This window comes from Triticum aestivum, chromosome 7A, assembly GCF_018294505.1.
Source record: "Triticum aestivum cultivar Chinese Spring chromosome 7A, IWGSC CS RefSeq v2.1, whole genome shotgun sequence".
In the NCBI taxonomy this organism is placed as follows: domain Eukaryota; kingdom Viridiplantae; phylum Streptophyta; class Magnoliopsida; order Poales; family Poaceae; genus Triticum; species Triticum aestivum.
Genome location: NC_057812.1, coordinates 87,351,833 through 87,368,200, shown reverse-complemented (window position 1 = coordinate 87,368,200; position 16,368 = coordinate 87,351,833). Strand labels below are relative to the sequence as shown.

The window sequence follows — 16,368 nt, the reverse complement described above, 5'->3', positions numbered from 1 at the left end:
TTGTGGACGTGGCCATGGCAACGGCGAGGCATGTACAGGATGTGTTCTACCGTGGACCTGACAAGGGTCATGTGCAACGGTTTGTACTTGGGCTTCAAAGTTTCAACGAAAATTCCAGAGGGTGCCCAAATAGCTTCCCGCGACAAATTCAAATTATGGCCCAACTTCAATGAAATTTAGACAAAATTATACCAAAATAAATTCCAAAATGTTGGACCAAAATTTCAGCGAGACCTGCCTACCTGGTGGTGGCAAGGAAATCTGAAACATCGTATGGCAGCAAACGCACCTTAATATTGTAGCCTTGTAGGCACGCACCTGCTAAACTAGATGATACCCCACGCATCTTTATTTAATACCTTAGTATTACACACATCTTTATTTATTTACAAACAGGGGATAGAAATGAATTTCAAACAACTACCAGCACAAATGAAACTCAAACATTTCTAATACTCCTGCCTACCAGCACAAGCATCATCACCAACTAATTAGGCTCTCACATTTTCTCAGCGAGGGTTGGTGCTGGGCACCACGCCGCTGAGCAGGTTGCTGCCGGAGACGTCCGGCGACGACATGTACTGGTAGGCCATCATCGACCCCCCGGCGGACGACGCCCGACGACAGCTGCGTGCCTGTGCGGCAGGGGTCCATGGACACCGACTCCGACTCCAACTCCAACGGCACGCTATCTGTCTCTAGCGCCATCTGCCATATCATCTCCAGCTCCCGCACCACCTCCGTCATGGACGGCCTCGCATCCGTCTCGTCCCGGCAGCACCGCAGCCCCAGTGCCGCGAACCTCTCCACGCACTCCCATGGGCACGGTCCCATCCGCGTGTCAACCACCGGCAGTATCATCCCTGACTGGTTCGCCGTCACAACCTGCATATGTGTGTATGTGATGTATTATTGTCACAATTCCCTGCTCCATCGATTTGAACTTTGATGGTTACCTCTCTGACCAGGTTTTTCCCATGAGAAATGGGCTGCATCCCTGTCAGCAGTTCCAGAAAAACAACACCGAGGCTGTACACGTCGCTCTTGTCCGTCAGATTATGCGTGAGGAAATACTCCGGATCAAGATAACCCTGCATGGTGCAACAACGGCAACTAAATCAACAATGCGGTGTCACCAACATGACGCCGAGAACTAGATGTTAAAAAGATATGTGACACTCAAAACCGATACAGATCCTCGCCTCAAGTGCCACATGCTTATTTATGCGCAACTAGTTGATGCCAAGATATACGATGTTATACTCACCGGGGTACCCTTTACGACAGTGGACACATGACCAGGGGCAACCCCCTCCATTTCCGGCAGTGGGGCAAGCCTCGAGAGACCAAAATCAGCAACCTTTGCTACAAACTTCGAGTCCAATAAAATGTTGCTAGTCTTGATGTCACGATGATATATCGGAGGGTCAGCTTCCGTGTGCAAATAGAGGATCCCTCGTGATGATCCCAGTGCAATTCGTAACCTCATGGGAAAACTTAGAGCTTCTTTAGCTTTAGCTGTTACGTAAATAAAGCACCAGTTAGAGGAACTTTACAGGACAGGCAGCACACCAAAAGCAAGGTAGAGGAATATTCTTAGCACACGTACAATTAAACAAAAATAATTTGCAAGCAAGCAAAAAAGCATGGAGATTTCATTGGCTTGAGCCTGACTATCAAAATCCAAAACATAGATATCCAAAGTTAGGTTCCTTCATACAATCACACCTCACGAGTGGTTGAATTTCCCTGCTGTGATCAGTTGTGAGTTCTAGCTGAGGAACTATTGATGGAACAGAGGCATTTATCATCAAGGTGGCATGCACTAGACTATTATGTGTGCACAATGATCGCGACAGGGAAATTTCATACGTTTGTCTCGATATCATTTCTCAGCTGGATATAATATCTAATTGTGTGACTGTAAATCTGTAACTATGTTATCTGTGGCAAGAGAAAAGGCACCCTTGCCTGACAGGGTGAACGTGGAACAAAGTAATTCAATAAGATAAGCCATTTCAGAAATTATGACTAAATGTACAATTCTGAGGTGCAATTTAGTGGCTACAGAAACGAAGTTCTAACCTGAAAGATGATCACGTAGAGTACCATTTGGCATATACTCATACACCAGCATCTGCAATACATGGTTCACAGTATGAGTTTAATCATCATAACGTTGGACCGAACATTAAGTACCATTAGGCATAAAAAGCAACAGGTCAGCTTCTGCCATTAAGAGTGCCCTGAAGATGAGCTCTCGATACCAGCCAATCAACAGAAAATGAGCTTACAATGTCTATGGACAAGGAATCACTTCTGCACTAAACAATAAAGAATGTGTTGAATTGATCTAGCAGAAATAACCTAAACGTGTGTTGATGTATAGAAATAGGTTGATAATGTGTGTTGATGTATATGTACTTCACCAGATACATGGATCGCAATAGATATGGATATCAAATTTTCCACAGCCCATTCTAGAACAAGAAAGCAGCTGAATAATAAAGCAGCATTTGATGAAATTAGTATTTCTGATTAGTATATATAAAAAATAAGTTGGAGGGACAACCTGCTCATTATCTTCGTCGCAATAACCAACCAAAGAAACCAGGTTTCGGTGGTGCAGCCTGGACAACAATTCTATCTCTGTGAAGAACTCCTCTGAACCCTGAAGAGATCCCTGTTGTGTACGTTTTACTGCAGCTCCTGTTCCATCAACCAGAACCCCCCTGTATACTTTTCCGTACCCTCCTTGACCAATTAGTGCCGAGTCACTAAAATTGCTTGTACACTTTGATAATTCTTCAAAAGTGAGGTCTTTTACGCCCTCAATTTTCATCTGAATTCTTATCGCTGCAAAGTCAGCAGAATTTTGTCATCGAATGACCATAACAATTTCATCACAACAAGCTCAGATGAATAGCAACTCATATCAAAAAGTCATGACAATACATACAATGCTGCAACTCTGTACTAACAAAATCAGAATCAAAAGAAGTGACAACTGTTTTGAATAAAAAAAGGTGGATCACTGAAATATTACAATGTATTTGAAAAAGAGATGAATAATCTAACAATTTTAGACCATAGAAAGTACAAATGGATGGTTTACCAGTGCGTCTCTTTGAAATTTGACTTGAACGCCTTCTCAATATGATGAGAGTAACGAGGGATGAAAGAATTGCTGCTGCAGCAAATGCTGCGATGACAATACCAACAGTGGCACCTGTACTGAGACTGGACTTTGTACGACGCGGTAGTACTGAAAAGAAAGCATGGGAACATGTGAGTTCTCTCTTCAATAATTGTACAACTGCTGGATACCAAGCTGGCAACATTGTAGTGGTTACATTTGATAAAGAGCACCATATATGATGGATACTTCCACAACAGTGCTATCCACATCCTCTTAGATCCCAAACTATTCATTTAAGATCCCAAACTATTCTTTTCTGTACACCTAACTACATTCTACTCGGTCCAATATTTTTTCTTTATCGCGAGCCAAGAAAACTGTTAGATGTTTTGTCACTCTCTTCTTTGCTTATTTCTACAGGCATGTACATATACATATATTGGCCTTTGGCCCAGGGAATACAGCAGGGTTCCAACAAAAGGGTGAACTTGATCAATTAAAAAGATACTGAGAATAAAGGCGCCGAAGCCCTATGACAATGAGTGAACGAAAGCACACTTATCACGTTAGCAAGGGTGAACTTGGTAACAGGAAAAGTTTAGGGACATGTTAAGTTGAGGGTGTCATGTGAAAATTCGTTGCAAGTTCAGAGACATACAGTGAAGCTTACTAAGTTAGGACAAGTGGGCAACGGTAATATGCTTATTCGATTGATGTGGAGTTTGGGGATCTGCATTGGGGAAAATGAGGAGAGGAGGCCTCGGCAGCTCGAATGTGCGCACGTAATGTGATCACTAATACAAACATCTATACACGACCATTTAAACATGGTGACAAAAAATTGCAACGAAACAAAATATGGAGTGGAGTGAAGATAAAGTAACATATATACATACCATTTTCGTACCACCCTGGGATGAAGTCGATAAGCTCATAGGGCCCAAATATATCCGAGTCCGTGATGAGCCACCCTGTGAACATGTCTCTCAGTGCCGATGGTGCTGATGCCCTAGTCCCGGCTCTGATTCTTCGTTGTGCTGTCCTCACTTCGCGGTGCCGTGGTGAGACGGCGTGGAGGCCTCACGACCGCGTTGGCGCAGGGTGGTGGTTGGTTTGGTGGCGGGATCCGAAGCGCCCGAGGTGCGGGTTGGGATCGGGGGAAACCCCTGTCGGCGTGGCCGACTCCGGCGCGGTGGCGCCTGTGGGTGCCGCCTGTCCTTCCGGGAGGGCGTCGGGGGCTTCTCTTCCTCTCGCCTCGTCGTGTACCGGGGGAAACCCTTGGCAGCAGCGTCGTCATCGTCGCGATCCTTCTTGGAGGTGTTGATTGGTGCCGGCGCTTCGGAGTCTTGGAGCCTAGTGGATGAGCTCGGTGGGCCTAGCGATCGCGAGACTTCTTCGTTTTTGTTGATCCGCCGTTGTCGGCATTTGTTTCTTTTGCTCTTTCTCTATTGTTTCTTTTGGGCGTGACTGTGCTGCTTCCGCCCCAACACCTATCCCTGTATGATTCGGTTGGTTGCTTTGTATACAAAGCGGGGGGAAACCCTTTTTCGGCAACATGTCTCTCAGTCTCAGCACTTCACCAGAGTTAAACAACGCAGTGTTGTTTGGGAAAAGCTTCAGGTTCATCTTCAACCTCGGGCCTTCTTCCCACATAAAAGTAGAGACTTCCAATTGATACGAGGACAATGAAAGACCAGATGACAAGTAGTATTGAAATTCAGCTTCGTACGGAACAAAATCCCAGAATCCTGGACTCTTCAGCCGGTAATCAACGTAAAGTGGAATAGCACATAAGCATGAGATTGGTGACCTTAGTATGTTTTCGTAAGGAAGGTCGGTTGAGCATGGTGGACAAAGTGTATTGTTATTTGTGGAACCTCCAGGAACAACAACTGAAATTGATTGACAATACTGAGATATATTCAGTTGATTTTGCGATGTGCATATGGGGTTTCCAGATAACCTAAAAACATGGATGGTAAAGGAAAGAAAATATAAGGTACTGGAAATGACGAATGGATCTGAAAAATGGAAAAGATAATTGTTCAATAGAAATGCATACAGGATGGTAACATTCGCAGGGTGTGTAAGAGGATTCGATAGATTCGTGAGAGCGTTGTTATGGAAATCCCTGCAAAATATTTAAGGGGGGATATTAGATTACCAGTCCTGAAGAAATATGTCAATTATATACCGTTCTCTAAAATCAAAAAGGTGAAGCAGAAGGTTCAGTTTATGATGATCTTACAATATCAGGCTTCTATTTCCACTGAAATCAATATTTTGCCAGACATCAGATGGAACAGAACCATCCAAGTTATTATTATCCATTGACCTGAACGAAGACAAAAAAAAATCAGCTCAGCCTGATTCAAATGATCATTCATGAACAGTACTGTCATGCAAAATTGTTTAAACTTATGTTTGTTGAAAATTAAAGTTGTTGTCATGGCATGGACCCGCAGAAGGTACTCTGCAATCAATCATTGTCCATGCGAGAATACCCTAAGGGACAAAGGGAGTAATTCACTACTATTGAGCAATAATAAAGTAAGAGCATCCCCCTTTTCTAGAGATTTATCCCTTTTATCAAATATTAAAGGACATAATAGCATGGTGAATGTAATATCAGACTTACAATCTTTGGAGATTAGGAAGGCCGGAGAAACTTCCAGGAATAGAACCGTTAAGACGATTGTGGGAAAGATCTCTGCACAACTTGCAAAAGTGAGTGTAAACTGAAAATAGAAGTTTCCTTGGGGGAAAAGGGATCAATAAATAATACTTAAAAAACAAAATGGCATGAAATCTTTGCGAGGGCCTTATTTTTATACATTGTAGTTATGTTGCTCGCTAGTTTGCCAGATGGTATACGACCCGTCAACTGATTCCAACTAATATCCCTGAAACAACACAACAAAGATGAGAGCAAGTGATAGCTGCCAAATTCCCCTAAGCATCACGAGTGAGATTTTTTTCCTAAACAAATAGGTAGTACGTAGTTCAGAATTATATGTACAAGTAGCCAAGTTGCGGTATTCCACTGGCATCAAGAGCGGGGCCTTCCAAGCTGCAGTTTCTCAAACTCCTGATGTAGACCATATCAATTAGATTATCTGAAACTCTCATAATACTTTAAAAGGCAAGCCAAGATTTTTTATTTCTTTTACTCAACCAAATTAAGGGCCATTCTCATTGCAATAATGATGACCAATGTGAAAATCGTCCTTATTTAACACTATAGTTCATTAGACCACATGGCTACAAAATCCGAGAGATGTAGACCATACTTACAATTTCAGAAGTGTTGTGATATTGCCATAAGATGAAGGAATTGAACTTCCTGAGAAGTTGTTATTGTCTAGCTGGCTGGGATCATTTTGAAAAGAGGTAATTAGACATACAGTGAGTGTATATATGTCTTTTAAATGTGATATCTCAAAGACATGAAAAAAAAACTAATAAAATGAACTGGAAGTTACTCGAATTGCTATGGGTCTCTTTCCAATTACTTTGAATTACTCATGGTATATAAATAACAGAAAAATGCAAAATTGACTAGCAGTTATATTGTTTCAGCAGCATATAAGCTTTCAGTGGTTTACTGCTGGCAAGAAATAATGCCGTAAAGATCAGGGTAAAATTAGAAGTAATCCTAAACAACTAACTGAGCTAATGCCAGTTAAAGCAACTTACGATTGAATAAGTTAGCACAGGGAACATGCCAGCAGCTACTTTTCAGTAAAAGAGAACAGTGGAGCAGACATTCTTTGTTTGTGTTGCTCCCTAAGTTGTAAGTAGCCGTAAACTATTCATTCAAGCTACAAAACAACAAATAAAGAAGAACTACTGCTTAAGAGCTTCATTTAAGACCGAGAAATTTAGTCCAATTCATGATCAAAGATTGATATCCAATCCACCCAACCAAAATAATCAAAAACTATATATTATTCAAACTATTGCACAATAGTAGGTTTCATACACAATGAGCAGTTTTGGTAGCTGTGATAATTCTGGAGGAAGATAGCCCGATAAGTTGTTGTTATCCAACAATCTGCAAACCAATTATACTGTCAGTAGGGTATAAATGAAAAGCAATATTATGGTACGTGCAGAGGTCAATACTTACAGATGAACAAGTGAAGGTAATCTGGACAGTTCAGGTGGAATTTGACCACTCAACGAATTATTGTTCATGTGACTGGATAGAAATTGGAAATCCATTAGGATAAGGATAACTATCACTCGTTAAGAGAGAGGCTAAAACATATCCTACTTACAAGTGCTCGGTTTTGTTCAGGTTAGCGAATGATTTAGGTATGGATCCTGATATATGGTTCTGATCAATCTGAATCCTATTCAAATTAGGAAGGAAGCCAATTTCCTCTGGTAAAGGACCAGTCAACTGGTTCCCATTTAAGAGCCTGCAAATATAAACAATGTACACCTTGTCACATGAGCAAAACTGACAGAAATCATCTCAGAGAAACAACTGTTTATTGAAAAACCTGTAAGCAATAACTAAGTTAACATATACAGAAAAATGATGACCTCCATGTCCAAACAGAAAGATATGAAGGAAACTGATTCAGGTAGACCATGTTTCTAATCAGTGATGTAGATTTTGACTTACAATAGTTCCAGAGAAGTAATGTTGCCAACCTCCTTAGGAATGCTCCCACCAATTGAGTTCCACATAAAATCCCTTGAAAGAAAATTAAAAGAAGTACTCAGTCGCCCCTTGTGCATGTAGGACTGGATTAAATGAACAGGCAACCCACACGATAATTAGCGAGCTCAGCTCACTGCACTTACATTATTTTCATGCGAGACAGCTGGCCAAGCTCAGGGGCCAAAGTCCTAGATAAATTTAACCGTAGAAGCTCCCTATAATCACATAATACGAGGATATCACCAAGCGAAACATAACAAAATGTCACAGGAATTAGATTCATCTGGAAATAAAATAAGCATGAGACTTTTCACTTTTCAGAGGGAAAATGCTCCTCTACTCCATCTATACACATTTTGCATCCTTTTTTACTGCACTTTCAGCTCCATCAAATATGCTGATACCATAAATAACATGGTTTGCAGATGAATCCAGGATGGCATGATCATCTATTAAGAAAGTCAACAAAACTGTATATACGACCAAGCCCAAGTTCTCAATTCATGACCAAAAGCAAGCCAGAATAGAAGCAAAGGAGAAGGGTTGTATAAATGATATGGACATGATTGACAAGGAGAACACTTGTGCACATACAGTTGCCGCACATGAAAGTATCCATCGCTTGCTGTTACGTTGTAACAGATAACACGGGACCAATTTCCGACGCATGGATCTCCACGGTTCCAGTTATCGAGACGACCCAGTGGATCACTCAAGCTGCCTCTGATAGCTCTCAAAGCATCGACTGCAGACCAGTTGAACCAAATGTAGCACCCTGGACTTGTGTGCTACTCCCTCCGTTCCTAAATATAAGTCTTTGTAGAGATTCCACTAGGTGGACTACATACGAAGCAAAATGAATGAATCTACAGTTAAAATGCATCTATATACATCTGTATATGATTCATAGTAGAATCTCTACAAAGACTTATATTTAGGAACGGAGGGAGTACTTTGCTTCTCTCCTCAAGTGGGTCATGGTTATGAGGAAAATGTAAAATGAACAAGAACACCTACCAAATTAAACAAGAGGTATGGTGGTTAAGATGGATTTTACCTTCCCATGGTGCCGTGATCTGTTCAGTCGTCGGTTGCACATGGGCAAAATAGAATGCGAAGATAATGGAGCAAATATAGAACAGTCGGGACCGTAGCATGATGCCGTTGTGGAGGAAAAATCCCCGGTTTGGCGGTAATATTCAGAGTTCAGGGATGCAGGCTCCTTGTGATGGCAGAGCCAATCCCCTGAAAAGAAGCAGAGGGGAACAGTTACTTGTCCAGATCCAGGAACACGAAAATGATCTTGTCAGCAAAGCCGTGACGATGTGCCCTTATAGTACTTGGGACTTAGTTGACATTTGTATCCGGGAATTCTCAAAAATCTGAGGAACTCTATGCGAAAAGCGTACAGTCACGAAGCGCTTGGCGACCAGTAACAGCAATAAACACCAAAAACGGATTCAAGTGGTTATGTAATTTGAGGCATAAACTTGATATGACATGGGAGATTTGGTGGAAGGAAAAAAGCGTCCAAATCCTGCCGCCGATGCTCAGCGCACAGCGTGTGTATCCACTGGAGGAGGCTAACAATCATGGTCATGGCACCATAACATGAAGGAAACTAACAAATAACAATCATGGTAATGGAGGAAGCTAACAATCATGGTCATGGCACCACACCATAGCAGGAAAGAAGCTACAATGTCTACACTTTTACGGAAGAAGGAACGGATTCGATACCGCGCAAGGAAGACACCGGTGGAGAGGAGTCGATCGATGCGACGATGAAGTGGAAATGACAAGCATAGAAGGAGAAGGGGGCAAGAATGGTGGCGATGGGCCAGTTAAAAAGTGAAGAGCAGTAAGCAGCACGGAGTTCTCTAGACAGTAGAGAACTGGAGTACGTGTTGTGCTGGAGGTCGGAGAGGGGATTGACTAATGGGGAGGAAAGGGACGGCAAGCTGAAACCTTTCCATGCTCTTCCATTCTTGAATCCAATCCAAGACCCGTTCTTCCATATCTCGATCCTGGACAGTTCCTTCTGTCGCTCGCCATTGAAAAGGAAGCGAGAAAAAGAAATGAGAGGTTGGGGATGTGTCTCCCCTGACCTCAGCGGCGCATACAATTCGCCGTTGAATCTGGTGTCGGCGGAACCAGATTGGGCCAGCAAAACCTAGGCAAGTAAGAAGAGGAACGAGTCAGGAAGAAAAGACGCCGTACTTGGACGCCACGCCCACCCTGACGTCGCCTCATCCTCGCCGGCGCCGCTGGCCATGCTTGCTGCGCCGCAGCAATGCGTTCCCATGGATTCACCGGCCATCGGGGATGAAGGGGATGGAAAGATGCCCGTCACTGACGTGTGGGTCCATCATTATCAATAGGGATAAAAATGTTGAGCACCTCTATTTTGGTCAAATTTCAACCATAAATTTGTCTAACAAAATATAAATTACATGTGTACAATAATTATCTTGTTGTATTCATATTTGAAGTACGTTTCCAATTATACATTTTTTCCTACACATAATTCATATTTAGTTAAGTTTACAGTCAAAATTACGCCGCGAACAAATTATGGTTAAAACTGGATCAAAAATATGAGAGAGACTTTGTTTTGAGCAATCAGGAGGAGCTCCGGCTTTCGTGGGAGAAGAGGATTATCTAGTTTATTAAGGAAGATGGCCGAAAATCAATACAACTGCCCCATACACACGCCACCCCCCCATGTTGCGAGTCGACGACTATGTCACCCGCATGGCCAGAGTCGACACCCTACAATACAAACCAAAGCCGCCGCTACAGCATACAAACCACAACAATGCACACCAGCCCCGAGGCCTCTTGACTGACGAGCCAACGACTCTGCCTCCAAAGAGACACAAATTGACACCTTGCAATAGAAGACACCCTCCAGAGTCGTCGCTTTGGCTTCCACACATGCACGAGGGCGTGTCGCAGACAAGCTGATAACTCTACCATCCAAGTGATGAAATTCGACGCTCTACAGCACAAATGCGCTCTCCGGAGCCACCGCTCGGGGTCTACACCGATCCCGAGACCGCGCATCCACCTAACCGGTGACGAAACTGCGAGATGACACGAACCATCGATATCTGACAGAAGACCATCTCCAAGGCAACGCCGCCAAGGAGGAGCAACGAGTACAACGACGCACACTCCATCCATAGTCGAAGCTTGGTTTTACACCCAGGAAGCTCGAGATCTAAATGCCATTGGAGCCGAAGGGGTTCCACAATGATGCCTCCAACGAGGGTAATGGCATCATAGGACAACGGCGGCGGCGGGTGCTGGGCATCAACTCCATCTTGCTTTCACTCTAGAAAGAAACCCTAAATCAAACAGATAGTGACAATGAGAAAACGATTCCAATGTATGGTTGGATGATTAGGATGTGGTGGTACTCCAACCCAACAGGGATCAAACCCCAAGTTTAACACTTTGATTTCTCACCAATGTGGGTTATTTTCCCGATGGCAAGGACATTCATGCCAATGATGATGCTCTTATGAGACTGAAATGTCCTCCACAAAACAATAGCAAATGGAGGCCCAAAAAAATTAAGTGGATCCGAGATCAACAGTCTTTTTTATGAGGGAGTGCGAGTGAAGTATCTTTCTTTTTCGAGTCCTCTCATGTGGTACAACGGTAGTATACGAGCTCATGCACAAACGCACTCGGCACACACACCATTGACACCAACACACAAGCTAGACCCTAACTATATACACAAATCGCTCTGAAGGATTTTGTCGCTGTGGCACATCAACGTGGGAGGGGTGGGACACCGACGAGGACTTGAAAAGAAACGACATGAAGTTGACGATGATGCCACGACGTCGCAGGTGGAGGGAAGTCTGATGGAGTGAGGGTTGGCAGCTTAGATGGGGGGGGGTGCATTGGGGGTGGGAGCGGGTGGTTCGACCGAAGCAGACAAGGGCGGCGCTGGAGAAAGAAAAAAAAACGTGTGGGCATGGAGAGAAAGATGAACTAGGTTATTTAGACGATGAAGAAGGCAGGGCAACCGATCCAAATTGCCCGCGCCAATCCACGGATCAATGAAATGTTATCGGTCACGATGAATGGGTGCTCCCATACATAAATTATTTTTCTTAAAATAAAAAAAACTTGAAACATATACAGGCCCTCGGTAGGCTTGGGTCTATTTTCGCGCCAATGCGAAATGATTTTGGCGCGAAAAATAGGTGCGCGCCTAATGCGAAACGATTTTGGCGCCACATCAGCAAACATCTTGGCGCCGCCCGTGGCAAGAAAGCAGAAGGAAACCCCCTCCCTCGCAAGACAGAGCGGAGCAGAGCAGTTCAGCGATCCGCCGATCTCGCCAGAAAGAAATGGAGCCGTGGCGGAGAGGCGAGGGGTCCAGCCTCAAGAAGCCCATGGCCCCGCCCGTGGCCTCCCTCGGCGCCGAACTCCTGGGGAAGATACTCCGCCGCCTCCCCGACATGGCGTCGCTCGCCAGCGCCGCCCGCGTCTGCAAGCGCTAGGGCCGCGTGGCCTCCGACCCGGCCGTCTTCCGCCGCTTCGGCTCCCTCCGCAGGCCCCCGCTCGTCGGCGTCCTCGTCACCGACCGCGGCCGCAAGAAGTCCCCCCTCTACTGCTCTGATATCTGCTTCATCAAGGCCCCCTCGCGCAACAACCCCGAGCTGGCCTCCGCCGCGGCGAGCGGCGACTTCTACTTCATGCACCACCCCGACGTCGACGACGACGACGAGTGGCGCCTCCGCGGCTGCGACGGCGGCTTCCTCCTCTTCTCCCTCGGCCGCTACAGCACGGACCTCGCCGTGTACGACCCCATCGACCGGACCGCCGTCTTCTTCAAGCCGCCCCACGACTTCCGCCCGTTCCGCTACGCCATCGTCGCCGACGAGGCCGACGCCTCGTTCCTGGTCATCGCCATACAGCCCGACCCCTGGGGCGACGACGCCTCGGTCGTCTTCTCCTCCCGCACCCGCAGCTGGGCCGAGAACGGCTCGGTGCGCTACAGATTTGCCTGGCCCCACACCGACGGCATTGCCGCCGGGCGGTTCGCCTACTGGCGGTCCAACACCAAGAAGGACTGTTATTGCGAAGCGAAGGAGGAGATATTGGTGGTTGACACGGCAACCATGGCGTGGTCGTACATGACTGCGCCGGTCGCGGTCGGGGAATCGTACTGCGTGGCGCACATGGCGGAGCACGGCGGGTCCGTGATGCCAACGGTGGATGGGTGGTCAAGAAGGAGGTCTCGCTGTTGAATCAGTTTCCATATCTGAAGAAGCTTCGTCGTGATCAGTGGATGAAGAGGGTGCGCATCCTGGCAATGAGGGCTGGCTATGTGTACATGGAGTTCTGGTCCATAAGGAAGACCGACTCCTATCTTCTTGTGCTCAATCTCAACACCGTCAAGCTGGAAATGTTTCTCAACAATGGGCTCAACAATGAGGGCAAGCCTTACAGAGGTCCTGCTTTTCCGTTCTTCTTACGGATGGCACCTCTGCCTGCCGCAGATGATGACGAGAAGCTTCAAGATGCTTGATAGCATGGAGTAGGTAATCTCCTATTTGTTAGATTTATTTCTCTTGTCTCTACTTCAGGATGCTTCATAACATGGAGTATGTAATCTACTACTACCCCTGTTTTTAAATATAAGACGTTTTGGCAATTTAAATTGAACTCCCAAAACATCGTATATTTAGGAACAGAGGGTGTATTTGTTAGATTTATTTATCTAGTTTTTACTTCGGTCGATCTAGATATCTAATTACTGTTGCAAATTGCTCACCAAGCCATTTGGATAACGATGTTCTCTGTTCTGAAAATTGCACATAGTTTCTCTGTTCTGAAAATTGCATAGAGTTTATCTGTTCCGAGAACTGCATAGAGTTTCATGAATTTGTTAGTATTATAAATAGTTGTACAATGCATGTTTTGTTACTAGGCACTCCAGCTTCCTTGGCGCCAACCAGTTTCCTAGATTATTTTCCTAGAACTCACAATATTCTAAAATCTGTTGCTTTATTTATGACTTGTTCACTTAAATGAATGTGCCCCTGTTTTCCAGATTTTTGTTTGCAAATCACCACCGTGTAGAAATAGAAGTTGATTTCTTTTCAGAAGCTGTTGATTTAATTGTGTTGTGTTGCCCATGTGATTGGATCAAGTGTTAATGTATCTTGATTATTAGGCTTTTGATATACTGATCGAAAATTTAAGAAGGGACTACTCAGTTATTTATTACATGATTTGATTTTTTTCAGATGTTACAAACATATCATGAGAGTAGCGATTACGTCTTGAAATAGTACCATCGTTTCAGATAACTGATCTTTTTGTGCTTGTTTGCTATTCTCTCCGTCCCATAATATAAGATCTTAAGATCTTATATTATGGGACGGAGAGAGTATTTCTTTTGTCATTTGCGACCTCACTTCATAGTCTGTAGTTAGCAGCTGAACTCTTAAGGATAAATCAAGGCTTAGAATTGGATAATTTGCACCCTTGTGTATATGCTTCACTATATTTTCTTCCGTTATCTCAGTAAAAATGAAACACTTGAATTACATCATTGTTCTTTACTGAACAATTTTGCAGAATGCTCGGGTATTAGATTACTTTGGAATGCACGAATCAGGATCAAATTGTCAAGCATGCTTCCCAATTTCTGTGTATGTAGTAGTGAAGAAAAATGATGCGTTTCTCTATCAAGTGACCTTAAGGACATCAATGCATATTAGTTTCTACATTTTCATGCATACCCTATAAAAGAATCACCACGTGTGCTCTGGAAGGTAATAAATCAAGAGCTTTGAATTTCAGGTCAAGTTGCTAGAAGTAACTTAATGTGGAGCGTGAGGCATCATCCACTCATCCTTTTGAATGGGAACTGCAGCAGCTGTTTAGTACATCTTTTTCCGATTGACATGGGAATGGAAGCGTGCAGCTATTTTGCAAGCCATATATGGTCTATTTTGCGAAATAGCTTCAATGTAATCTGAATTTAGTCCCTTTCCAGTTATGAGACCTGTTTGATGTTAGTTAAATGAAACTTCAACTGAGATGGTTTAATTTAATTTTGGTTGCGTACTTGTGTTTCATGTTAATTAGACCAGCATGGCATCATAATTCAGTTGGGGAGTAGAGTTCTACATTTTTATACTAGTCTACTATTTTTACCGAAATGCTAATATTGAGTAAACTTGTAGAATTGCTAGGCATGCATTATGGCTTTCAACCACATGTCCCATGATAATAATTGTTATAAGAAATCTAGAAGTCACCCATTATGTGAACATAGTTTAATCCCACATTGCTAGTGAAGGGAGAGCTATTTTACTCTCCTTTATGGCATGAGAAAAAGAGAGTAGAATGTGCATGCTCACTCATGACACACGTGTGGTGGTGTGTGCGAATTGATTTTGATTTTGAACTAGTTGATGAACTGGATATATGTGCCAAATGCTTGAGCCTGTTCTTTTAGTTGAATGCTGGAGCTTCTGACTAATCGCTATGACTACTTTATCTTCGTCTCCATTGCCATGGTTGACAATGCTGCCACACCAGGGTTTTTGGTGAACTCTATGTGTTGTTCATCTCCTTGTTGGCATGCACATATGATTCATGTGTGCATGTGTTTGGATGTTCCTAGTTTGTGATTTGTTTTGTCAGCACATATCTCTGTTGGGTTGCTGTCACGGATCTCATCAACATTGTCATCGCCTTGGTTGCTGCAGCCATTGATGCGGGCCCCTTCCAGCGAACTATCGAATGCCAGTAGATACGTAGCAAATGTGTAACATATTCAGGTTTCAGTCGATATAGTTTGTCTTGTGATTCTTGTAGTTTTTGATGTAGTGGCCTTTTGAGTAGCTGTTCTGGTTCTAGGAGTAAGGTGATCATCTTGCTTGCTGGAGTGGTAGCGAGTGGTAGAATCTTGTTATAATTTGTTCATGGGACGTTCATGTCTTACATGCCTGGTCCTTTGCCGTACTAAGGGCATCTACACGTAGCTAATCCGGCCTCTCACTTTCACGGACCTGCCTAGGCAGTGACCAGACGTGTCCGTTTTGAACTTTCATATTTTTTTGCCAAACAACCATGCCTCTCAAATAGTCCTCTTCACTTTTAAGGCATTTCGGCGAGCACTTTATGGGCGCGGAACGCTGGTGGTGGCGAGCTCCACAGGCGCAGGCACCCCCTGCTCCCCCCGCGAGCAATTTGTGTCGGCCTATGTGCGGGGCGGGTGCCTGTATTTTTTTTCCAGTTTTTCGCTTTTCTGTTCTTGTTTTTTGCTTCATTAAAAAATGTTTCAAGGTTTCAAAACAAAAAATGAATTTCAAAAAGTGTTCACCATTATAAAAAATGTTCTCAAATTTGAAAAATCTTCGTTATTTCAAAAAATGTTTGTGAATTTAAAATAATGATTGTGAATTAAAAAAATGCTCAGGAATTTAAAAAATATTCATGAATTAAAAAATGTTCATGAATTTCAATATTAATAAGATGGTCCTAATATATTAGCAATATTTAGATTCCTACGCCC

At 43.7% G+C, this 16,368-nt stretch overlaps 1 protein-coding gene and 1 pseudogene across 1 annotated transcript; one reads left to right on the top strand and one right to left on the bottom strand.

Annotated features, from left to right (window-relative positions):
- Positions 1–322: 322 nt before the first annotated feature.
- Positions 323–10,002, bottom strand: LOC123149563 (probable LRR receptor-like serine/threonine-protein kinase At1g06840; annotated as a pseudogene).
- Positions 10,003–12,106: 2,104 nt separating this feature from the next.
- Positions 12,107–15,129, top strand: LOC123150856 (uncharacterized). The gene is made up of 2 exons (XM_044570671.1): positions 12,107–13,378; positions 14,646–15,129. Exon 1 carries the CDS (start codon positions 12,530–12,532, stop codon positions 13,082–13,084), a length of 555 nt encoding a protein of 184 aa, XP_044426606.1. The 5' UTR covers positions 12,107–12,529; the 3' UTR covers positions 13,085–13,378; positions 14,646–15,129.
- The last annotated feature ends 1,239 nt before the right edge of the window (positions 15,130–16,368 follow it).